Source organism: Rhipicephalus sanguineus, chromosome 8, assembly GCF_013339695.2.
Source record: "Rhipicephalus sanguineus isolate Rsan-2018 chromosome 8, BIME_Rsan_1.4, whole genome shotgun sequence".
Taxonomy (NCBI): Eukaryota; Metazoa; Arthropoda; class Arachnida; order Ixodida; family Ixodidae; genus Rhipicephalus; species Rhipicephalus sanguineus.
The window spans coordinates 147,980,769-148,006,479 of NC_051183.1; the positions used below are offsets into that span (position 1 = coordinate 147,980,769).

The 25,711-nt window shown below is 43.6% G+C and overlaps 2 protein-coding genes across 2 annotated transcripts in view; one reads left to right on the forward strand and one right to left on the reverse strand.

The window, feature by feature from the left end:
* The window catches only part of LOC119402392 (uncharacterized), a 93,162-nt gene extending 86,717 nt beyond the window's left edge, over positions 1–6,445 (forward strand). Inside the window, exons 8-9 of the mRNA XM_049418363.1 lie at positions 4,259–4,466; positions 6,309–6,445. Of these exons, the coding sequence (XP_049274320.1) occupies positions 4,259–4,466; positions 6,309–6,445 (345 nt within the window). The remainder of the gene's footprint in view (positions 1–4,258; positions 4,467–6,308) is intronic.
* A 3,704-nt stretch (positions 6,446–10,149) lies between these two features.
* LOC119402391 (S-adenosylmethionine sensor upstream of mTORC1) lies at positions 10,150–25,688 on the reverse strand. Its single transcript, XM_037669533.2, has 5 exons — positions 25,379–25,688; positions 24,220–24,358; positions 20,575–20,673; positions 15,418–15,535; positions 10,150–11,150 (listed from the first exon to the last, which is right to left on the reverse strand). Exons 1-5 carry the CDS (start codon positions 25,455–25,457, stop codon positions 10,182–10,184), a joined length of 1,404 nt encoding a protein of 467 aa, XP_037525461.1. The 5' UTR covers positions 25,458–25,688; the 3' UTR covers positions 10,150–10,181.
* Between the last annotated feature and the right edge of the window lie 23 nt (positions 25,689–25,711).

The following is a 25,711-nucleotide window of genomic DNA, read 5'->3' on the forward strand; positions in this document are numbered from 1 at the left end:
GTACTTCTCGCTTCATTCCTGAGAAATCCTCATTGGGAAGTCGAACTAAACATTGACCCGCCCATAGTGATAAAATGATGGCTGGTGCTTGGAACAACGTCAAGCAAAGCACTGTCATGAACTGTTTCCTTGCGGGCTTTGGTGAAAGGTGACGCTTTGGGTGCGTCATGACCGCTGACAACGGCGTACGGTGCCTCAGTGAATTTACGACTTAGCATTTCCGGGCGCGCTCTCAGACAGGAGTACAGCAAGCAACTTCATCGGTGCAGATGATGACGTCGCTGTTTCTGAGTGCATCGATGCCGAGATCAAGGCTGACTTTGCCGGTGTCGCGGAAGTGGACCCGTGCGGTTATGAAGATGCCAATGCCGCCGCTAAACAACCTTTTACCGCGCTCCAGAGCTTGCATCGGCGCTCAGCGTCAATCACCGCTGTTGTGGCCGAATTTGCCGAATTTGCTCATCTGGAAAGCTTCAGTAATATTTAGGATGACTTGATGAAGTTGACGGCGCGCAAGAAGCAAGACAAGTTTATAGTATAGCTGTGCGAATAGCAAAATTTTGGGTGCGAAGCGAATTCGAATAATAAAGATTGAGTGCGAATCGAATCGAATAATTTCGAATAATTTTCGAATAATTCTCAAACATTTTTCGAATAATTCGAAGTGAAATTACAGAAAAAGTTGCAGAGAATCCCTAAGTATGTTCTTCTGAGATCGCAACATGAAAGTGTTTCTTTTCGCTAGGTTGATGAAGCGCTGGTGGGGTCATATTTCATAGTTGTCTTTCTTACCAAGAGTGAGGCAATGTAGAGGCCGAATTGTATTTATGTACATGATTTGGTGCAACCAAAGTGTTGCCGACAACACTTTACACGTGATAGGCAGAGATGCCATTTCCTCAGCCTCTCCTCCTCCTTCAACTGCTGTGGAAGGCCAACTGATGTGGCAGACAAGGGTGTGCTCCCTTCAAGACCGGAGTTCCAAATCTGCCTCGTAGACGTCGATATATAAGAACATCTGAAATTTTGGATGCTAAAAAGCTTCGGCGTCCGATTTTTCGGACTTTCTGCCCAAATTTCAGGTCCAAAACAGCATTAATTGAGCCCCCAACTCTGCCACATCTTTCATCTCCATGTTGGAAGCAGCGTTTTCTTGAGTTACTACATTTGCGACCGTAGCGGAGCTTGAAAGGCAGCTTTGCCGCAATACGGGGGTGTGATGAGGTGAAGCATATTGAAAATCTAGGGACCACTTCCAATCGGACGTTGTCTCTTGCCAAAGTTCCACCGTAACGGAGCTTGAAAGGCAGCTTTGCCGCAATACGGGGGTGTGATGAGGTGAAGCATATTGAAAATCTAGGGACCATTTCCAACCGGACTTTGTCTTTTGGCTAAGTTCGACCGTAACGGAGCTTGAAAGGCAGCTTTGCCGCAATACGAGAGTGTAATGAGGTGAAGCATATTGAAAATCTGAAGGGGTCACTTTCAATCTGACGTTGACTGCATTTGTCTTTGGGAAGTTCGAATAGTAAAATTTCAGTGCGAATCGAATCGAATAGCAAACACTATTCGAAAAATATTCGAAATTTCGAATATTCGCACACCCCTAGTTTATAGACTATTTTCGTGCGAAATAAAGTGCGGTAACTTGCAAAAGAAGAAGTTGCCACTTTGTTATTTAATAGCATCCGAGTTGTGAGCGAATCATCACGTTAGTGCTTATTACGAATTCCGAAAACTGTTTTGAGGCCTACAATGCTTAATATAAGCCTTAAATAGGCATATCTTAAAGTTCGAATTATCAATATATCGAGCTATTTCGCGATCCCCTTCGAGTTCGATATATCCGGGATCGACTGTATAGGCACAATAAATTTTTACAAAAATTCAAATAATTTCAGACAAAGATGTGCCCGACCTGTATATACGACAGGAAAGCCAGAAATGTTGTTTATGATGGCACAAAGGCGCTAACGGTTCAACGTATAGCCATGCTATTGTCCCTTTTCCCGCACGGTTCGCAGAACACGGTCTCTCCTTTTATTGTCTAGCATGGTGAGTCAAGTGCCCGCCGCCGAATCAAGACACTACTGGGTCTCTTTCTTTTCGGCGTAATTGGGAAGGGCAGCACAGGAGCAGATATCCAGACCTAAAAAAGACCAGAAGGGAGGGTGCCTCGTATTGGCCGAGGCTAATCGCATAGGGTCAGTTTCTCCCCTGTTGGTGAACACCACGAAGGGCCCCTCACCAGGTTTGAGCATTTCGAGCTGACAAGTGTAATGCACGCACTGGGCGCTCATGATCACGTCTGCCAAGGTTTGCAACGTTACGCGCCGCGGAAAGATGTGAAACTGCTGATGGCTGCCAAGAGAACGCGCGCGCCAGCAATCGCTACTGCGCCCTAAGAATCAAAGTTCAAAGTTTCTGCTCAAGTGACAGCCCCCCCCCCCCTCGCATCTTATCATGCTCGTTCAAGATGGGCAGGGCGTTTCCTCTGCTTCGATGGCAGGCCTCCCAAGTGGGGTGATGTTATTGCATGTGCCCGCCAAACAATGGAGGTGGGCCGGCTCGTTTGATCTCTGCTTCAGCCGCGTTTGTCGCCCCCGCTCACGCACTTTTACCTGCTGTAGAACATACGATGTGCGGGAGGATGTTATCAGTTTGGACTTTATATGGGACATGACAGCGACAACAAAAACTCGTTGAGTGTCCATAAAATAGCTATCGCAATAAAAAAAAGGAGACAAAAACTCGTTGACAGTATCCATAGAATAGCTATCGAAATAAAAAAAAGGAGACTGTCTGGCCTTAACCTACCACCTGCCGAACGCTTCTTAAAGTAACTTTTGCTGTAGTATGTTAGTGTCACGTGGGAAAGTGTCCTAAGATTGGGGAGGGGCTATCAGCTGTCATGGGGCATAATACCCCCGTCACACGGGCACCTGTGAACTCCATTTAACTCCCTCGTCTTTTCCTCGAGGGAGATGGTGTTCATGTCACACGGTCACCATTTCGCTGAGGAAGTTAAATGGAGCTTTTGGTGGAGGAAGTTCGGTTATGCCCATTTCGGCTCGATGGAGTACTCTCGTTCCCAGCCAGCTACTGCTATGCTGAAAACCGCACTAGCAAAATCGTCCTATTGAGCTCAATTATAATTTTAAAAACTATGCTCTTTCTTGCGTAGCATTTCACACCCCGTAGTGTAAGTTTTAGTTGTATTTTTTCGGACATCAGCGCTTGTACTCTCCGCACCAACGCCTCGCCAAGCCGCCGCTGTGAAGCGTCGCGCGATATTTGTTTCTGCACGTGTGAGGCGCACGCACAAGCACTGACAGCAATGGTGATTCCGAGCACTTCATCAAACCACAAAAAAACACGTTTTTGTTGCTTTAAAGGCAACTGCACAGGCAAAAAGTTGGACGTTTCGACGAGCGCAGCAGCGCTGTTTCTGCCCCATGCGGCAACCGTCGAAAGCTTGCACCGAGCCGTGTAGCACGGCCACAACTCCATTCTCGTAATGCTCCATCAGGTAGTTAAATGCCGAACGGAGTGAAATGGAGTTCGGTGGTGGCCGTGTGACAGAGGTATAACACATTTTGTCCCTTAATGTCTGTGATGTTGCTGTGGCCCTGAGAGTTAAAATCACAGCGCATGCTGGTATGTTGCCCTGAGTCATATTTATGAGAACTTCTGATAATTCAAACTTCCGATGATTCAAACAAAATCTTGAGGTCCCCTCGAGTTTGAATTATCGAGTCTACTATAGTTTTAATTAGCATCTGCAAACAAGATCAATCTCATTTAGCGTACACTGTGATGTTAAACTGGATTCAGGATTCGCTCCAGAAAAAGAATGGGGCAGCATGCAAGTGGACAAGCACATGTAGGACTTATTTTGCTCTCACGAAATATTCAACAAATGGTAAAAGACAGTTATAATTAACATAACTCACTGCTACGTGCGGAAGTCACTGTTTTTGTACAGTTTCTCTCGGAGCCGCTGAGATCGCCAAGTGCAGGGCATTGTGCATAGACTGTCAGTCAGACGCCGTAGCTAGGCGCATGGTCTGGCCGTGTAGAGTCATGGAGTTCTGCTCCACGACTGTTGAACACTAGACTCTGCGCTTATGTTAACCGCTGCACGGTTGATGCACCCGACCTCTGCGTGCTCGTAGACTGAACCCCGAGTGAGCCCATCTGCATACAGCGGCAATGCTTGGCACCCTCGTGCCTGCTCCCTATGTCGCTCTTCTCACAGAGGAACAGGCGGGAGCGCTCTGTCAAGCTGAGGCGACAGGACGTGGGGCTGCGGTTTCTTCCATGGACCGGACACCCAACGAAGGAGAGCACTGTCCCGGAATTCCCACTCTTGCGCACGGCCCACGTCACTGGTCATGCTCTCTCGTGCCACGCTGTGCACAAAATCGCCATGCTCTTTGCCACCGAACAGTGCACACATTCAAAAGGCAAAATTCACCGCAGCATATTGTTTTTTTTTCTCCTTATTTTTAACCCATTCACACCACATATTATCCCATACACGTGTGAAAACAGTGTCATTTACTGTAGCCACAGGAGAACAGTTGTGTGCAGCCGCGATGGCTCGCACGCAGTCGCTGTATGAGAATTTGCTCTGTCTATGAGGCAGTACTAATTGCTCACGTAAATCCGTGTACGGTGTTCATTAGAGGAGAGTGTTAGCCGCCACGGTGGCCCACTGGACATGGTGCCCACTTGTTCACCTGAAAGTTGTGGGTTTGATCCCGGCCGCAGCAGTTGCATTTCGATGGAGGCGAAATGCTAGAGGCCCATGTAATGTGCAATTTAGTGCTCGTTAAGGAGCCCCAGGTGCTTGAAATTATCCCGAGCCCTCCAATACAGCTCCAGAATCGCTTTGGGACGTTAAATGCCATAAAGCAACTGAACCTACCAACTATCATAGGAGGAGTACGAGTAATGTTTTAATCTAGTAACATTATATATAAAGAAAGCTTCAAATAAAAACTGGATACTTCCACATTTTCAAAGTGAATCAAGCGCAGAATCCATTTGATATTAAAAGAAATGGGGCTTAGATACATTGACAAATGTGAGTGTAATATGTACTGCTTAGAATTAGTAGTTTCAATGACTGAATAGCTTCTAAGTGATGAACAACTGCTTTGAATCACCTGGGGCAACATAGGAATGTCATTACCAAAACATCTTACTATTTGTAAATACAGTTTTGTGTTTGCAGATAAAGGAGAGACCACTAACGAAACAAACACTGGTTCAGTTGGTTTGCGTGTTTGTTGTGTCTAACAAAAAAAAAAAAAGAATGAGCGCCTTGAACAAGCCCTTTCTTTCGTACTGATAAAGCAGAGGTACTATAACACTGCTATGCACACCTCATGACAACAACTCAGTAATAAATCATGACAGGTTCATTTTAGACTGCATAGTAGTTCAGTAGACTCGATGATTCAAACTCAAGGGGACCTCAGGATTTTGTTTGAATTATCAGAAGTTCTGTTTGTTTGAATTATCAGAAGTTCTCTTAAATATGACTCGAGGTAACATACCGACTAGCGTTATGATGTTTTTGTTTAGAGGGCCCAAACTTGCTCAGCAAATAAAGTCTTGCCTTCCTCCCTTCTTAGTGCCACAGCAACATTGTAGACAGCCCTGCATGATTGCCAATAAAGTTTTTAGACTTCAGTGATCATACTGGTACTCGTTATTATAGAGCACATGTGTAATTATGTGACCAAATATGTTTCAGTCCCGTGACAGTTGGTAGCTCGTTCCTATTCTTAAGACGCCTTTTCCGCATGACACCAGTCGAATGCAATGAAAGCTACATTAAGCATTTGGCACGCGATAAGCGAAAGTCAGACCGTCTCTGCTTTTTCTCCTTCCTCTGCGATTATGCGATTGTTTGTAAGTGCAGTTTGGCCATTTTGTAGGCAGGCAATTGGTTTCATATGCGACTTTTAGTGACTTAAAAATATGAATGTTCAGCTAGAAGCAACAAAGGCAGCAGATATTTCTCGGCATGATTAAGCAAAAAGTTTGAATTAACCGAATTTGTGCAGTGTGGCAGCTTGAACTTAGTGGTTTTAAAATACATTGAAAACATCACAGTCCAATTAAAAGTTTAAGATTTCTTTGAATTAACTGAAAGTTTGAACTCTCAGACTTTGAATTGTCGGGAATCTGCTATATTTCACTATTTTAATGTCTTGCGTTTAAAATTTACAGGCACTTGTACGCGTTGGCTGTTCTGGCTGGCTGTACTTTGATGTGGATTGTATTTTTTTGTGCAGTGGCCTATTACCACTTCGTGAAGGCACATCCCAACACATTGCACACAGTTGACAGGAGACTGAGAGACCTCAACAAGCACCTCGCATCTTTTCTCCAAGACGTGGATAAAAAAGAGAGATTGTCTAGCTCTCGCTGAAATATAACTGTAAATTCTTTGCCTCAGGTGAAGACATTTCGGGCAACAAGCTCTCTCTACAAGGCGTCTTTCTTCCTGAGCTGGTGAATTGCCGGATTTACACAGTGATCGTCTGGCCTCAACCGTTTTGATGTTGGCAGCTGGTATTGCATGTACACCCAGGTCCTACTGCACCACACCCTTTACTGCCCAGTATCGTAATCTGTCTGAATGGTGTACATCTGACAACAGTCTGATCCATTTCTGCTGAGACCGAAGGGGTCACGCTTCCTGTCATTGTCATAGTTTTTGGTCATCCCCACCCCGAAACTCCTTCAGGAATTCAAATTCGTCCTGAATCACCTCACCCCGCCAAGTCAAGCGCAAGTGATTTTTAACAGGCATTGGACGACAGCGCTGTGCTGCGAAGCCTTCTCCTGTCCAAATTAATATAAATGCTGTGGTTTTATGTGCCAAAACCAGAATACATGATTGAGGAATACTGCAGTGGGGGAACTCCATACGAACTTTCACCACCTCAGGTATTTTAACCTTTTCTGTACTGTCAAAAAAAGAAGAAAATTGTACCAGACCTACCGAAAATTTTTTTTTGCTCAATTTGTAGAGCTTTCTTTTCTGAATAAACGGTACCATTCTTTAAATTCACTGTGTAGGAAAGGACAACTTGCAGTTGCATAAGAAAGGATAACTCAAAGATGGCTTCACTGCGTGGCAATACAATGAAAGGCAAGCTACAAATGGCACAACATGCGCAAGTACGGCCATCTAGCTTGACCAGTATAGTCTTCATTGGATCCATGTGGCACCAATTTTTGTTGGTGACAAGTATAGTCGTCATCGGTCATTTTGGTACAAAATCTAATGACTACTATACTCGTCAACAGTACAGAAAGGGTTAATGCGAACCTAAGCTGTGTAGATGTGTTCTTGCATTTTGCCCACATTGAGATGTGGCCATTGTAAGTGGGACTCGAATACATGTATTTAAGCTTAGCAGACTGGCACCTTATCTGGTGTGCGACCATGGCAGGTCTTTGCACTTTAATTGAACTGTGGTGCGAAAATACTAGGGTGACCAACATGCAAAATGTGGAGGACACTAACTACTGCGTACCATGATTAGTGCGCCGAGAGCTGTCCATTAATAAAGGAGTACTGACATGGAAATTTCAAGGCAGGATAGCTTGAAATTGATTGATGTGAACACACACACATCATCTACAAAATATGAATGGTAAATATAGCCTTGAACCAGGGGCGGTGCCGGCGGGGGGTAGTTTGAACAAAATGTCAGCTAACCTTTGAAAGAAGGTCTTTCCCATATCTCCTGTATGGTTCATTTTTGAAGGGCATTTTGCGTCAGCATTAGAGAAACAAATTGATACCAGGCATTCTCCTCTTCTCGCCACCTTCTCTTTTCTCTTACCGTATTTACTCGATTCTACCGTGCCCTCGATTGTAACGCGCACCCGTTTTCCGCGACCAAAAAAAAAAAAAAGTAATACGTCGATTGTAACGCGCACCCATTTTTCCTGAGAGAAGAGAACAAAAAAAGTCCGTAGGAGTCAAACTTCGCACATTCAGAAGAACAAGTATTTGGGTTTTAAAGAACTGAAGTTTCAAAAAAGTAAAACACAAAGTCAAAAAGCGGGCCTTGCTGCTAAAACTGTCACCACTACGGCGGCGATACGAGTCGCGTAATGGATCAGTCCTCGTCGCTGTCGGACAATTCCTTGTTGCTGTCAACACTCTTCGATTTCGGGAAACCGGCCCTGCTTTGGTCCACTGAAACCTTTTCGTGAAGCTTTGTTGTAAAAAATCTTCTGCTTCTGTTCGCGCCAGTCTCGCACGCACGTTTCGGGAACTCCGAACTATATCCGAACGACCGCGATGCGGCCAGATTTCCGTCCGTCTCTCTGCACATGTAATAACTATTCTTTTAAATGCGGCATTGTGGTACACTCGTAGAGTATTTGGAGTCGGCACCTCCATGCCGTCGATGCGAACGCAGAACGGGATGACAATCTCCTCAGCACACGTACGAACTGAACAAATGGCAGAAACGGCCAAGGTAGCCAAGGCGAGTAGGAGGCGGCCATTTTGAAATGTCGATGGCAATACGATAACAGAGTTTCTTTTTTTTTTTTTCGGTACTCGATTCTAACGCGCATGCGATTTTTGGACTCGTTTTTCCGGAAAAAAGGTGCGCGTTAGATTCGAGTAAATACGGTACTCCTGAAGCAGGTCCAAGAGGAAATCCGATATGCATTTCAGAGCAGCAGGCCTTGGGCCACTGCAAAATCACCTCTTGCAGCAATCACATTCAAAGAGAAACCCATACGTTGGCCTTGCCCAGCAAGCTCCTTTCTGGTCCATTGCTAAATGAAGGCTCTTCAACATACTTAAGAATATAAAAAAAATATAGGACGAGGACAGTCATGTGCAAGCCAGGTTGCTGGTGAAGTCTCCCGCATGCTTCATGTTTGCGACCCAGGTTCTAGGGTGTTTGAATGATTCCATAGCAAAATAACCTTGTGTCTGTAATCAGATTGTTTTTATGACTTGAACACGTGCGATTGTCTTTATGAACGTGTGCAAGCACCAGTGACTACACTGCAATGTACAAAGACAGATGTATAAAGGGCTGGAACGTTTTACACGTTTATGTGACTTCAATAAACGATGCAGTGGGAACAACTGTGCTTACGACTATCATTGAGGTCCAGTGCTGTTTTTATTGCTGGGCATGAGCTTCCTGAATAAAGAGCTAAATGTTTATCAAACGCTTTGGCTGTTTAGTTCTTCACCATCACCAAAATGTGACAATGTCAACCAAGCACACCAGATTGTCCGGGAGTATTGCTTATGCCTTATTCATGGTACGTCTTCAGGGGTAAAACTTTGTACTACACATTACATCACCTACCTGCAAGCTGGGTCATCAGACATGCTTGCAGCGTTGTGGATGTGCCACCAGCATACCCCAGAAAAACGTTGCACAAAAAATTGAAATTTAATTAGAAATAAGAACATTCTGATGAAGTGGGAATGTTCAATAAATTCAGCTTCATGCCGACAAATTTCTTGGCTCTAATGAAGTTTGAGCATTCCTGAAACTCAATGAAATGTGAATGTATCATGTATAAACATATTAAAAAAAAAGATTTGCATTTAATTCTTAAAATGCCGCTGTAAAATTCAGAAGCTGATATGAAGTGTGCTTTCTATCAATTCAGCTTCATGCCAGCAAATTTCTTGGCTCTAATGTTACTTGAGCATTCCTGAAACTCAATGGAATATGAAAGTATTGTGTATAAATGTATTTAAAAAAAAAAGATTTGAAATTGATTCTTAAAATGCCTCTATTACAATTCGAAAGCTGAAATGAAGTGTTGTGCTGGTGTATCATGCAGATGTTAATGCATGACGTTTTGTGTAAGGAAACAGCTAATGATGTGTTTGTGTAATTTGGTGGTTTCATCAAAGTGTATGACAATGTTTTGTTTATAATTATGGTGTGTCAAAGTGCACGACAATGAAAGCAATATGCCTTTGTTGCTGTACTTGCCAATACAGGGGCTGACTCCCTTGGGCCATACTTGAATGGCTTTTCCCTTCGCCTCCAATCATATGGGTTGTGATGAACGACTAAATCAAATAAAATCAATCGAAAATCAAACCAAACAAATATACAAGGACTGGGCTTCAACTTAACAAAGCGTCACACACTTTAATATTACGTGTCATCTAAATCTGGCAGCTCAAGAAACCAATCTTTTAGAGAAATGTCTTCGGCACTAGTTCGCTCCTCAACAGTGTTCTTGGTGAACAAAGCCACATAGTCCCGTGAGTCCTGTGGTATGTACATTAGCTGAGCCATGCTGTCATCTTCGGCCTCAATACCACTTCCGTAAACGCTCTTAGTTTGAAGCTTTGCAAAATCTGCCAGACTTTCGTCGACTTTGTCTACGGTATAGCTCTGGCATCTCGTACCAATGTTGCTTGCAGGTGGAATGGTTGTGAGCAGGTCTGGATGCTCGCTGAAGGTCTCCAACACGCTCGTACTTGATTCTGTGGCATTAGAACTTGGACGTTCCTCGCATGCTTTTCCGTACTCAACACCTGATATTCTATGGCAATGTTTGGCCATGCTGCCTCTGCTGTCACTTGCTACACTCGTGGTTTGTGTGGCAAAATGTTTTTCACTGCCAACCATGGGGCCATCAGAAGAGTATCTGACATTTCTCAAATCACTTGAACATCCTTCACCAACGCAGAACAGCTCTTTCGTCACAGTTATTCCATGTTCGGCAATTCTTGGGTCACATCTTTTGTCCGTTTGATGAAGCTGTTTCCTAAAAGCCATGCAGTGAAGATGTTGCCTTTTCTCGTAGTGAACTCGGAGAAGCCCGATGTGCTCGAGCGCTTTGCGCCAGCTGGCGATCATGGCGGCATTTCGTTGCTGGTGCTTGGAGTCTGGCGTGACGATGAATAGTAGGCCGTTAGGCTTAAGCAGCAAGGCTGCCTTACGGCAGAAGCACCACCGCTGTGTGCAGGAAGGCAGGTACTCGAGGACGAGACAGAAAACGACCGCCTGAAAGCTGCTCTCGGGCAGTGCCTCCAGAGGTGTCCTGAGGCTGCCTGCCAGGTTGTCGGCTCCTCTGGGCGTGATGTTCAGCTTCAAGAAGTCACACTCTATGACATCCTGCAAAAGCAGAGAGACAACATAGGGCAGAACTTAATTTAGGCAGCTATTATGTCAGAAAGTGAGCTTTTAGGCAAATAGTAACTTTATTTACAAACCATGAGTGCTATCGAGAACAAGAAAGTATATTTTAAGAGAATTTGTTGCTGGGATAGTTGCTTCATAATGCTAAACTTCAGAGCACAATTTCGGTGCAGGACAAAGAATAACACAGACACACACACACACACAGGACAAGCACTTGTCCTGTGTGTGTTCTCTTATGTCCCATACCGAATGTGCACTCTGAAGTTAAGCATTAAGAAAACATAAGTACCTGAAGTGTTCAACGGTTATACGAATATCTGTCACCATTTTGCATAAACTTTTTTGTTATATGGAGTAACCCTGTATGCACTTTAGATTGTGAGAAAAAGAAAATTTATGTAATTGCTGTATTCCGATTACTTGCCTGTCTTGCAAACCATGAATTCAAGCAACTGCATCAAGGCAGTAGGAATGGAAAGGTAGCAGCATGTGACAGAGCTAGTTTTAGGTAATTTAACTTTATGGTACTATTTGAAATAAACAGTCGCATGGCAATGACACATGCCACTCCATGTTTGATGACATCGTGGACGTAAAGCAGATGCGGAATAAACTAAATTCAGTTATATCATGACGCCGATACACTTGTACTGCTAATGAGCTTAAGGTGCGAAACGAGGTTCTTAAATATGAAGCCCTAGCTAATAAGTTTAATGACTACTTTTTGTCACTGGCTGAAAGCACTCATGATCAGGATGTACTTGCTATGTCCCCTGATGCATTCTTTGTATCTACGTGAAACTGATGATAATAAATCCTAAATGTGTTCAAAAACTTTAGGCAAACCAAAAGTGAGGACATGAATGGGCTAAAGATACTGCCAATCCTTCAAGTTATCGACCTGATCGCACCTTGCCTCACTCACATTTACAAATGGGCATTAATGTCTGGCATTTTTCCTCAACAGATGAAAATTGCAAGGGTGACTATGGTGCACAAAGGTGGTGAAAGAGACAGTTTAGGCAACTACTGACCGATATCAATTTTTCCTTTGCTTTCAAAAGGTTTAGAAAAAATTATTTTCTTTAGAATGAGTTCTTTCTTTAACAAACATTCTGTTGCAACGTTGTCTCAACATGGTTCAGCTCAGGCTGCTCAACTGAAACTGCTTTTCTTAAACAAAAAACAAATTTTGAACAACAGTGAAGCTAAGAAACTAACTATTCACTCTTAGACTTCTTAAAAGCTTTTTACAGGATAAATCCTACAAAGCTATCACGTAAGTTAAATTGTTATGGCACTTGCAGAATAGTTTGATTTAATTAGAAGCTACATAACAAACAGAAACCAGTGTATCAATAAATAGACATCTCTCTTCATTTAAACCCGTTAAACAGGGTGTGCCTCAGGGTAGCATATTGGGCCCACTTCTATTTAGTATTATCTTTATAAATGACATAGTTAACATTGAGGATTTGTTTACTACATTATGTATGTGGATGATACCAGTTTATTTGTTTCTGGAACTAAGGAAGATGAACTTATAAATTTGGCAAATGCAGTGCTTTGTAGAGCAAAGTCCACGTCTTGTGTTCTAACCAAGTCTCTTACACTAAATGGCACAAAAATGGAACTCTCCGCATCAGCTAAGACCCTCGGTGTTATTTTTCACGACCTGATGATATGGGACCACCATACTGAATATTTAAAGCATAAACTCTGGAAGGCTCTAGATAAATTACACACATGCCAGTGATTGTTGCCAATACCACTGAAAGTCATGATTTATAATGCATTATTTGCTTCACACCTGTCACCTCATTTGGTCAAACAGTACGAAAAGATCATTGGGCAATCTGGTTACACTGCAGAAGCAAGCCTTACGGGCTATTGGTGACCTACCATACAACGGAAATGCGCGTGATCTATTTCTGAAATTAAAGATTATCCAAGTTGACCGCCTATACGTGTATCTGCTTATATGGTTTTGAAAGCAGAGCTGTTTAGGGTGGCCGTCAAAGCTATGGTGTCCGCAGAAAACCACAGGTGGGAATGTGCCACAGGAATTGGGCAAGCCCCACTACCGAGTACAGCAGGTGCGAGAGTTAAACGAAAGCTCTGCTCGGCGCAGTGGAGCTTGTGAAACTCGGGAAAGAGAGAGCGAGAAAGAAAGAGAAAAATAGAGGGATAAAGGGAATAAAGACATAAGGTAGACAGAGAAAGAGAGGGAAAAAAGCAGACACGAAAAAGAGATAGAAAAGACAGAGAGAAAGAAAGGAAGAGAGATAAAGAAGAAAGAGAAATAAAGATAGAGAGAGAAAAATAGCAACAGGTGCAAAAAACAGATACAACAGAGAGAAAGAAAGGAAAAATAAACAGAAATAAGGAAGGCCACCCAGCTCTGCTCTTCGGGCTTGTCACCACTAGTGCGAACCTGCTATGATTTTTCTTTTTTTAAACGTGAAATGATTAAAGGGCACCACTCGTATCGGGAACATTGTGAACTTCAAAACCAGCCAATTTTCTCGCCTAAAGCCATACACCGAAGACTGGGCAGTTCTTCATCCATGCACAAACTATGGTCTTCAAACGCTTTCTTATTATCTTGCCTCAATGCTTAAATACAAACTATGTGACCAAAACATACATTTCTTTTTCTAAAAAACACATTACTCCAACTGTTATTGTGAGTGCAACCTTTCTTATGTGTCGTCTCTTGAACATATTTTTCCTGCTGTTTGAAACTGCTAAATTCCCATTTTCTGTTTTGTTTTGTGGTATTTCTTTTTCTTCAATGTTGTTACAAGTGTATGTATTGAGCATTCCTGCCATGTTGCCACTTTTGTTTCATGGGGAGGTGAGACTAGTCAAGCTGTGATTATGTACCGTTTACCCTACCATCCTCACTGTTTAGTATATATGTTATGTGCTTGTAATAATAATAGTTCAGCGTTGTGCATTCTAGTAGGCATCATGAACGTAGGTGCTATTAGAGTTTCCTACAGCAACGTTTGCTACCAAAGATTCATTGATGGCACGAACTGAACACGAGAACAGTTGTCGTCAATATCTCTAATGCTTTTTTTTTTGTCAGACCCACAGAAAGACAGCTGGACTGAGAAGTTCACATGTTGCAAATAGTGTAGGCAACAATAAAGCACCTTATTTTGAACTGCAATCAGAGCTACCAGAGTTGCACACATTTTCTTCGTCTTAAGGAAGCACTGTAATCGCGGTAAGCGTGAGCTCAGCAATCAGTCATTTGAGCGCAACAGAAAGGCATGCAATAAGTTGCACTTCAATAATGAGCTCTTGAAACCGAGGGAGCCAAGTCCATGTCGCAGTTCTGTCTACTCATAAAGTCCCAGTTAATAGAACATACAACAGAATGGTAAAATGAGTTGCCTCGATATCAGTAGCAGCTAGGATACCTGCATAACTTGCCACACATACTCATGTGCAAGTTCAATCAATGCCAACGAAAAATCCTGCAGCATATGTGCAGTAGGGCTGCTGCACCTGTTTGACACACCTTCCAGTGGTTGTCGTCATCATCAGCCTAAGGCCTCTCCCGTGTTTCGACAATCAACCCGGTCCTGTGCCTGCTGCGGCCACGCTGTCAATGCAAGTTTTTTAATCTCGCCTGCTAACCTAACTTTCTGTCTCCCCCTCGCGCGCTTGCCTTCTCGTGGAATCCAGGCAGTTACTCTTAATGACCAGCGGTTACCTTGTCTATCACTACATGCCCTGCCCATGTCCATGCCTTCTTCTTGATTTCAACTAAGATGTTCTTAACACCCTTTTGTTCCCTGACCCACTCTGCTCTCTTCTTGTCCCTAAGGTTACACCTAATATCATTTTTCTTTCCATGGCTCACTGCATCGTCCTCAATTTGATTGTCATTTGATGGAATAAACTAACAGCGGCAAAGATCTGGCTGCGTCTGTGGGCGGAGTGTCAATACCCGAATCACTTTTCTTGCACTGTGGCTGTCACCAAGTTACAGCCAAAGCTCCTTTTTATGAAGTCCGTCTGACATGAAAATACTAGCTTTCTTGTGACAAAAATAACTTGTGAAACCATTTCGGTCACAAGAATATGCTTCATTTACTTTGCTATAAGCAAAAATTCGTTGTACCAAGGTTCGTTATAACTGATAATTCATGATACCGAAGTTCAAAAAAGATTTTATTTCTCAACCTCAGGATCTATTGCATGTAATGACACGAGAGTTATTTACCTCTGTAGCAGGAGTCAAATCAATGGCAAGTGCATCGATGTCGGTGTAAGTGCTGAAAGGGTTGTAGCAGCTTCCAACATCCAGAAGACGCACCTTTTCTTCTTCCAGTCCCAAGTCCCTAAGAAAAAAAGAAAGGATAGATGTAATCCACTTGTCTATGTGCTCATTACGTGTTCACAATTAAAGAAAGTGCCTAGAAACATTGAACTCCTGTGATAGAGTTTTGACCATTTCTCCAGAATTTATATGCTAGACAATCTTTAGGAGACAGTCTTGTGGCTTACTCAAGTTACTGAAATATTTCATGCCATAAAAAATTTGAGTCGTGGCGATAATATTGGTAATCTTATTTCTATGAATACAATGTTTATGGAGGGAGTGAGAATAAAAGCAACTATCCACTTAAATAGTATCATTGTGGCATTATTAGTTTCTAATAAAGAAAAAAATTCAGGAGGCCTTCGAAAAATCGAGGCAGGCGAAACTTAGTGCGTGCGTGCTTGACTTACTACTTTTTTTCTTTCTTTCTTTCTTTCTTTCTGTCTGTCGCATTGTGGAATGCTCCCTCCGAACTGTGTCCTTCCTTTGTGCCGGGAATCGGACCTTCACTTCAGTTGCTACAGGCAACAATGATGGTCATGCATTCATATCCAGGCAACAATGATGATATGTGGCAATGTGAGATGACAAGTCACCTCGGTAGAAGGTCACATTTCCGTATCAGAAACGGCTGATCACCGACAAGCCAATTATAGAGATAGCATCAATTATTGGAAAACGACGATGTACCAAATGATTGATGCACCAAAACCCAAAACTTAAAGCTACAGCATGAAAATACACAGGACGAAAAAGAATGATGGATGGCTCGTGTCTGTCACGTCTTCCTTTTGATCCTGTCAAAACAGAGGTTGTTCAGGGGCAGATGGAAGCTTCAGAAAGTCATCAGAAATCTTGGTACAGGCGATGCCACTGCAGATAATGTTCAACAAGGGGGCCTGTCTTGACCAGAGTTGGGATGTTAAACCCCAGATATTATTATGTCTTCAACAGAGTAGCAACTGCCTTCCGTAGCAGTGTCACCATGCGTGCCCTGCTCACACCTCCTTCACCCTCAAAGATGGAGGAGGGGAATGGCAATAAAGCTCTTGTTTGGGCTAGTTGGTGCATTCTTCAACACATATATAGCAGGGCTGCACGCAAAAACATGGACAAAGAAAGGCAAGTACACAGGACGGGTGCAAACTTCAACTGTAATTCAGAAAGCCAAAGCAGCCCAATAGTATGAGTACGCATCATCCCAACACGTGCCTATAAGAAAGATAGTATCAAAAGACTTACACGAATTCCCAGAAACACTGCCATGGTAGGAATTATTCCGTTTTTTTTTTTTTTTGCCTACCAGCCACATGACGGAAAAGACAAACGCAGGGAACATTACAGATCACAGGCCTAACAACAAACCTCGACATAGCTGCGATATGCAGAGTAACAACGATGGGTTCTTTTACACACCATACCTAACTTGGCAGTGGCATGCGCAGACACTGGAACTATAACACTAGAAGCTACTATGTGTGTTCGGAAATGATCAGCTTGTTCATAAAGAAAATGAAAGGAAGGAAGAGATAAAGGTGGTGGGGCACATACAGGCAGGAGTGACCAAGGGAGGCCCAGAGTTATGACAGAGAGCTGAACTAGTTGGTAAGTTTTCATGTTAAAGAGACAGGGCGCAAATAAGCTTTCGTGCCTTCTTTCTTTTCCGCCATTGTGCGCCTCTGCGGTTGTTAGTAGGCGTTTGTGGTGTCTTGACTTCTCTCTTGTGTCCGTGTTTGCACGCCCTGTCTCTTTAACATGTACAGTCAAACCTCGTTAATACGTACCCACTTTAAAACGTACTAACGGTTAAAACGTAGTTGCGACGAATCCCCGACCGAGTCCCATAGGTTCGCCCTATGCCTACCGGTTAGTGCGTACCTGCGCGTACCGCGATAACTTTTTCTGCCATAAAATTTTACTGCACGAGTGAAATTCTCGACGCCACAGTGTGCCGCCAAAGGTTTCCCGTCTTTTCGAGAAGTGCGGAGATCGGTCGATTCCGACTTCCGCGCGATTGCGGCGACGCCTTTGCAGGTAAGCATCGGGAAAGAACGAAGGCGAAGCGGCGGCCACCGACAAACGCGCCAGCATGACTTAGCGCCGACAACCTTATCACAGTAAGTATCTTCAGCTATCTGCTCGGGCACGCGTGCAGCGCAGCGCTACTTTAAGCATACTGCACGCTTTTATTTGGCGACAACCTGAACGTGCTGGGCCGCCGGTCGCTGCCACCTCGTGCGGGGCCGTGTTCAAGCGCGCTTTGTAGAAACGAAAGCAGATCGCTGTTGCGGAGTTGAGCGTTGCGGGTCGCGGACGCCGTGAAACCTCGTTGCATTGACGCTATCACGCTAAACGCACGCGTACGGTATAGCAAGCATAGCGCTGTTGTAACCATACTGCACGCTTTTATTAGGCGACCACCCAACGAGCCTCCGTCCGCTGCCAGGACCGCTACAGCGTCGCGGAGGAAGCACGACATCGCCGCGTTATCTGAACAAGCTACTCGCCGCATCTGTGCAAGGTCTGGAGCGAAGCGGGCACGAAGAACACTCCCACGACTAATGCGCGCGTGCGGTACGGCAAGCGGCCCGGCAGTGACGGCGTTGAGCCAAGTAGGCGACGCGCTGCACGCAACTACCCAGGAGACGATCGGCTCCACGCAGCCGTTCCGCGTGTCCGTTTTCGTTTAGTAGATCGCGGCACAGACGCATACACATATATCACGGAATGCAGACACTGTCTGTTCTGTCGCTATGTCGGGCACTGAGTATCCCGGACCCTGTAATAGTTTCGAAATGCTCTTTGGCGTGGCAGCCACCGCGCGCTATCGGGCAGACGTGCGAGTGTGCCAGGATATTTTCTCCACTTTGGCAAAAAGAAAGAAAAGGCTTTGCAGTGGGTAGTTTAGGCAATATTTGCTGCGGCACTCTTTTTTTCTTTGCTGGCGGCGATGGCGTACGCCAGGAGAGGCAAATTTGTACTTGGTGGTTAATGCGTACTACTGTTTAGTGCGTAGTTTTGCCGCGTTCCCGGCAGGTACGTATTAACGAGGTTCACTGTATAACAGAGAGAGAGAGGGAGACAGGGAAGAACACTGGTGCTGTCCTGCATAGTCTGAGGCTGCAGTTTCAATTACCTGTCAGAAATTGACTATTTCATATAGAAAAGCATAAACTTACCTGACACCCCAGTCAAAAATATTAGTATCTCGTTCACTTGCACGTTTCATATTTGTTTACTATATTCTTTCCTTTTATTATTACTTTCTTCCCCTCTTCTGGAATCCCTTAATCCCATTCCCCATCCCTATCCAGAGTAGCATGCCAGCTGTTATAGAGTTGCCAGCAAAAACCTCTGTTTTTCTAATAGTCCTTTTTTCCCCTCTCTTGTGAATCAAAATGCAATCGACTGCACAAATAAAGCTGCGATATCAAAGCCCCTGTTATACTCTCTCTCTCTCACACACACAGAAACACACATGCACACACAAAGTAATAAATTACCTGCTGAAGTGCAAAGAAAAAGGGATATGCAGTAATGACAAGAAAACATGTCAAGCAGAGTTTGAGTTTCGGCCTTTCTTGAAATGTCTTTTTCACTGCTCACTGTAGAAACTCGAGTCAAATGAACAGAAGTATACTCGCACAGACGTGCTAGTAAGCTTCTTCAAGAGAGATCTGTCGGCTTGGTGGAAGAATTGCAGATGCTCATATGGCACCAGCCATTGTTTCAGGTACTCACAAGCTTTTTGAGACCCGTTCGGTCCCTTTCTAAGTGATTGACTGCATTGGTCACGGAAGTGGTGTTGGGAAAGGAACCGCATGGGTCTTGAATTGTTGGGTTTATCTGAAACGGTGGCTGGTACCATTTCAGCATCTATGGTCTGGTTGTAACCTAAGAAAGACCGGCGACACGAAAGTGTGTCCGTAGGGAAAGTCAACCATCTAAGTTCTCTTGATGTCACGAAAATGACTCGGGTGCTATTGAATGGAGCTTTTATGCAAATTTTCTGAGGGAGGGACAGTGATGGCTGTGGGCGAAGCTGACATTTTTTCTTAGGTTGTAGCCAACTGTAGAAGTGCTCGTATCTGTTTAGAGAAACATCCCTTTCGCAGTAAGTTCATGCGCTCAGGATAGGAAAAGACTAGGCTTGTGCGAGTAGTAAATGTTAGGTTTCAAGCAAATAGTGATTTCGTCAAATAATTTCGAATCAAATTCGAACAGTATATATCACATATTATATAAAAAAAATTTGCATATATGTCATGACCCAACTAACCTGCCCAATATTTTTTTTAAATTGAAACAAGGCATCTGCAAGTGTCATTCTTTTTGGTTCAAAGGGAAGTGGAAGCAACTTTGAATAGTGGCAGGATTTGACTTTCGGTAGAATGCAAGAGACAACCTATAAAATACGATATGTTTTAAAATTTACGATACTTAGAGCATATAACAAGGTATAACAAGCTTTTAAACTTAAAAAATGATGAATCGATGTGCGAGTAGTTTGTTCGTTCATTTAACCTAAAAGTGGGGCTTCGCGGCAGTGCAGGTTTCAGCTGGATAGGTGTTTTCACGGCATAGCACTCCTGCTCTGCAGTGAAACTACCTTTACAAGGATTTACATGCGGTTGATATGTCTGTTTGTTCAATTCGAACACTTTGAAATTTAGTATAATTTAAATTCGTTTCGAAGCGAGTTCGAATATTCAAACTGCTCGAATATTCGCACAAGCCTACAAAAGACATGAGCCAGCTTGCACGTCTAGAGGCCGGAATTCCTGGTGCACTGAGCTCGAAGCATTTCCATTGGAAGCTACACGTGTATAGGGTCATCCATATTTAAGCTGAACACCCTACTAGTTAGTGGATTATAATACATAATTTGGAAAATTATTATTGCATTTATCGACACCATTATTAGACATCATATGACGGACATTTCATTCATGAACTAGAATATATGTTTGTATAGTTTTTCCGGTTTGAATATTAATGAGGTGTTCACCATAGATGAGGTTGACCATGTACGCCTTGGCCAGAGCTGACCGTACTTACTCTCTGGCTTGCTTGAGAATGGACTCTGGACATTGCAGACTCATCTTCCTGTAGTGCCTCTGCAGGCTGCGCTCGAGACCACCACCAAAGAAGTACTCCCTGGTGAGAATGAAAGAAAGGGAATCGATCGGAGGCCTTGTTTATTTGTTACACACAATCTCACGAAGAAAACAGACAATGAAGCCACGGGAGACATAGGGAACATCATTTTCAGTTTTTACAGCGAAGCCATATATAGCCAGGTTCTGGCAGATCACGTCCGCAGACGAAAGATGCCTAGAGCAACAATTTTTGGTTAACCGATTAGCTAGACTAATCCAGCATTTTTAATTAAAAAAATGGACATGGCACAAGAGTAAACATAAAGGTGTATGATTTCGGCAACATGGCAGAATGACATGAACAATTTTGCCTCAAGGACAAGACCACCTGCATAAGAAACGAACGCCCTGTCATTTTTGCATGTACTTTCACAACAGGCTTGGGGCTACTTATGTACTTAAGGATTTCATTTTGAGACCGCTGTTGATGATATAATGTGCATGTCTCTTTATTCGCTCAATATAGTCAACAATGATATACAGTAGAACCCCGCTGTTACGTTCCTCACTGCTGCGTTTTCCCGGCTGTTACATCGTTTTCCGCCGGTCCCGGCATAGCTCCCATAGGATACAATGTATTGGGAACCCCGCTGTTACGTCGTAACTGTCGGACCGTTCCCGTATGATACGTCGCGAAGTGCGCTCGGAGCCGACCGAGTGACTACCAAAGAGAGCCGCCATGGTGCATTTTCACGCAGCTTGGCCTCGTTTGACCGTAATATTAGCCGCATGAGAGGCGCAAGCAACAGAATCTTTCAATTTATGCAAACAAAAGCATGGCCTTCGAGATTCAAATTGCAAAGATGGCGTCTATGACGTCACTGCTCGCGAAAGCAAGGCCTTCGAGATTGGCATTTACTATTGACAAAAGCATAGCCTTTGAGATTTGTATTGCACAAACATGGCGCGTATGACGTAATTGCATGCGAAAGCAAGGCCTTCGAGATTGGCATTCACTTCTGCCATCGCGTTGGCGTAGACTCATCATCATCGTTATTTGTCGGAGAGCGGGAGGAGTTCGAGCTGGTTGGAGCTCGCACGGTCGTGCGTGCGGTTCGCGGTCGGACTCGCCGCGCCGGTCGTGATTGCGTGTGCTTAGTTCTTTCATGCCTACAGCTGTTGGTGTTAAAAAAAATCACATACGTTGATTACATTTCTGTGGATGAGGCCGTCCTAAGCTACGAGTTTCTATTCATTGACTAGATCGTGGCTGAGCGCGCCAATTTTCGTGCTGCTCGTAAGAATTGAAATAAAATTCTGTACCACTAAATATTTTGCCGTTTTCCTGTTTTTCGGCTCTTACGTTTCCCGTCTCTTAAGTTTATTTCCTACGGTCCCTTCAAAAACGTATCAGCGGGGTTCTACTGTATATAAATTCACTGTACTAATATTCACTATACCAAACCCAACGCAGTCACAGATTTACTGGCTTCTCTGTTCACAGTAGTGGAAGGGCCCTGAATTTTTTTACTGTAGTGTAGTATGACATAAATAGAAAGGAATTGAAGTGGACAAAAAAATAACATGCCTTAAGTGGAGACCGATCTCACAACCCACAATTGTATCGTTAGTAGTACTGTTCATGCAAACATATTCCGCGGAAAAATTGTTTGCCATAATTTGCTTATCATTCCACAAGGCTATGTTATAAATATAGCGTGAAAAATTAACACACACTCAAGAAGAACACAGGCGAGGACAACATAGCTGCACTTTGAACTTGTGACTTAGGAATTGGATTAAATACAGAGGCTTTATGAGTGCCCATATTTTTCACACATTTTCACTGGAATTGCAACAAGTTGTAGTGCCATTGATGAGCCCATTTTTCTGGGACACATCATGCATAGCGTTTGCATTCACAGCTAATTTTTTTCGTCACACATACGACCCTTCTTTTCAGTACAGGTTCTACTGAATTCTGAAATTGCTGATTAACAAGTTAAATCAGCATGAAAGAAACAAAAAACGAGATGAGACAGGCATGTCGGTTGCCCTCTTCGCGAAGTACGAACTTGTGGGCTGCTAATTCATGACAGGCTATTCTTCTAGGCTGCCGATTAGTTTGCTTGGTGAAAGCACATCTGCTGTTCCTAAATGCCTTTTGTCAATGTTGCATTTTATCCCTATGTAAACTAATTTTTTGTAAGAGTTTTGTGCATAACATTTTGTAATATACAGGGTGCCCCAGCTAACTTTAGCCAGAGTTTAAAAATATGCTGATGCACTCTATGATGATGCGACCAAATCCATGTTGCCGACTATTGCATGAAGTCAGTCAGTATTTTTAGTGTTCTGCATAATTGCTTAATTAGGTAAAATTAGTTAACCAACTTCTGAAGCAATGAAGCTGGGCAAAGAATTCCAATTAGAAAGTTGTAGATTGGTTTGCAAAACGTCTGATTAGACAGTTTCTAACTTTGTATGTAATAAGTAGGGGTGTGCAAATATCAAATTTTTCGAATACGAATATTCACCTTCGAATATCGAATCGAATATCGGATATCAAAGGAAAAATGCCTCCACAGTAACAACATTTTATTTAACATGTAGCTATTTGAAAAAACAAGCATTAACAGCCTGACTGGCAACACAACATACACTATCTCCAGAACACAATGTCCAGGCTAGCACAATGCACATCACAACACAAGCAAATATGACGGCACAACTAAAGTAATGACTTGATGTTATCATGAAGAAATATGAGTTGCTCCACATGATCAGGCAGCAGGTGCTCCCTTCTAACAGAGACAACCCCCCCCCCCCCCCCCCCCCCCCCCCGCCACTGAAAAGGCACGCTCGCTTGGAACAGAAGTGGCTGGTATAGGGAGGTACATGGGGCAAAGCTTTGCCAGACTAGGGTATCTGAAGGTGCCTACAGTCCTCCACCAGTCACGTGGGTCACTGTCTTCTTCAGAAGTGGTCCCGCATAGTGAACGAGTGGTAGTGCGGCACGTTATGGCCGCATAATATTGAAAATGTACGGTTACATGATCGCCAACAGCGCTGCTCATCGGAGATGCACCAGCAATAAATCATACGTATTGGGGCGCTCGTCGCAGGCGGATATCGTGCCTCCGTGTAATTACGATGTTTATCGCTCCTCTCGGCAACGTTTTTAGCTATACGAACGCAGCAGAAATGTGGAAGACGAGTTATCTTATGCATGATAATTGAATCGCATATTCGAATTTTTCAAATATTCGAGGTTATCGAATATTCGAAACTATTCGAATATACGATTTTCGAATCGAATACAAATATTTCGAATGTAATATTCGACGAATATTCGAAACTTTCGAATATTCGCACACCCCTAGTATTAAGTATTGGCACGGTATTGGTGTTTTTTGCTTTAGTGAAATGGGCTTGGTTAGGACAACTAGTTAATGACAAAAAAACCTGTATTCCAATCCCACCTAGTGTCAAAAATGTTTTTTAACTCAGTAGCATTTTGCAAACAACAGATTGAACTAAGGAAGGCATTAAGCGAAGATTCATTTATGACTGGTGTTGTTGTTATTGCCAATAAAAGGCTTGCCTCATGGCGTGGTGGCACCACTCGATTCGGTCCTTGTAAGGCCAAATGGTGGTGGCCAGCTGAAGCATGCTCGCAGCATATTTACTCCTCGTCTCCACATCTTCGCAGTGGTCTCTCCACACCTGATCCCCATCCCCATCTGAAAGAAATAATAATGAGATTAGGATGCACATTTTATATCCAATTCACTGCATGCATTGCAGAAACAATTTTAATTGTAGTCAAGAGTTTACGTGCGGGCTCACACATTTAACGAAGTGGTGTATACCTAATCATGATCACGAAAGCGAAAGACAGCGGGTAGAGTATTGGTAGAGCATCGGACGCGTAATTCGAAGGTTGTGGGCTTGGATCCCACTGATGGAAAGTCTTTTTTCGTCCACTTTAATTAATTTCAATTTACGTCATAATCACCTACACTAAAATTAACGACAATTACGAGTGCTCTATGTTTTCCCTGGCCCAATTGTCTGTTAGATTCATTTGTTTGTGTCTAAGACAGTGGGAATGGCAACAGACTACAACTATGCCATAGTGGTATGTATGAATTTCACCATACTAAAAAAAAACAAAAAAAAACTGTGTATTTGTTACAAATTCGGCATGATGGTGGGAAGTAATGTAAGCTTTCATTTTCTTTCGACCATTATACAAGAAGGAACACATTAGGCTACACAGTGTATTTCCAAATTCCTTGCTTGTGTGAAAGTTTTTCTCTTCTCTTTGCACACACACACTTTATACGAACTGCCACGGCAAAGATGAAGCCATGCAATGTCTACAGCGCCCGACCATATTGCTACATGCATATTGCCAGTCTCTGGGAGGAAGATATGGGTCACGGCGGGGTGCATTCATTGGCATCGGTCAGGGCTCGGGTCGAGAGACGGAGCAGCGACAGCTCTTCGTCTTCCTCGTAGGAAGACGTATGCATATGAAGACGAAAGTCAGTCACGTGTTGTGCTCACAATAAATGCACACATTTGATCGTTGTAGGTTCTCTAAGAGAACAGGGGACATCCAGGCAGTGTGACTTTGGGAACTCCTTGTTTTTACATAGAAACTTCAATGAACGTTGCACACACACAAAAAAAAATATACGATCGTAACCGCATTTCCTGCCTGTTACATGAGTGTCTGAAACTGTAGAGACGCTCACTTGTCTGATAATCGAGCCTCAGTTTTTCGTGAACGCCTCGGATCACGGACACGAGCTCCTGATGCTCCTCACGAGTCATGGCGTCGTCGTCCTCAGTCGTGGCCCCTCACAACCCGTCGCAGTTACGTCATAACAAGGCTGCTGCCTTGTGATCCGACACAGTATACTAGTACTAAGCAACGCGGAAAAACAGCAGAAGAAGCTGACTCGTAAGAGGCCATAAAAGCGTCTCAAACCACACAATCTCTCGGACCACGACGCATGGAAGCGAACAGGTGCAACGTTGATGGAGTTACCATGGTTACAGTAACTGAAACCGGCCGGTAGTAGGGA

What these genes read in the sequence shown, in the direction of transcription:
- LOC119402391 (XM_037669533.2), bottom strand. Translation starts at nt 25,457, where the DNA reads ATGACTCGTGAGGAGCATCAGGAGCTCGTGTCCGTGATCCGAGGCGTT. An exon ending in GAGGCTCGATTATCAGACAA is followed by an intron (nt 24,359 to 25,378) that starts GTGAGCGTCTCT and finishes TATTTCTTTCAG; the next exon opens with ATGGGGATGGGGATCAGGTG. An exon ending in ATTCTCAAGCAAGCCAGAGA is followed by an intron (nt 15,536 to 20,574) that starts GTAAGTACGGTC and finishes TTTTTTTCTTAG; the next exon opens with GGACTTGGGACTGGAAGAAG.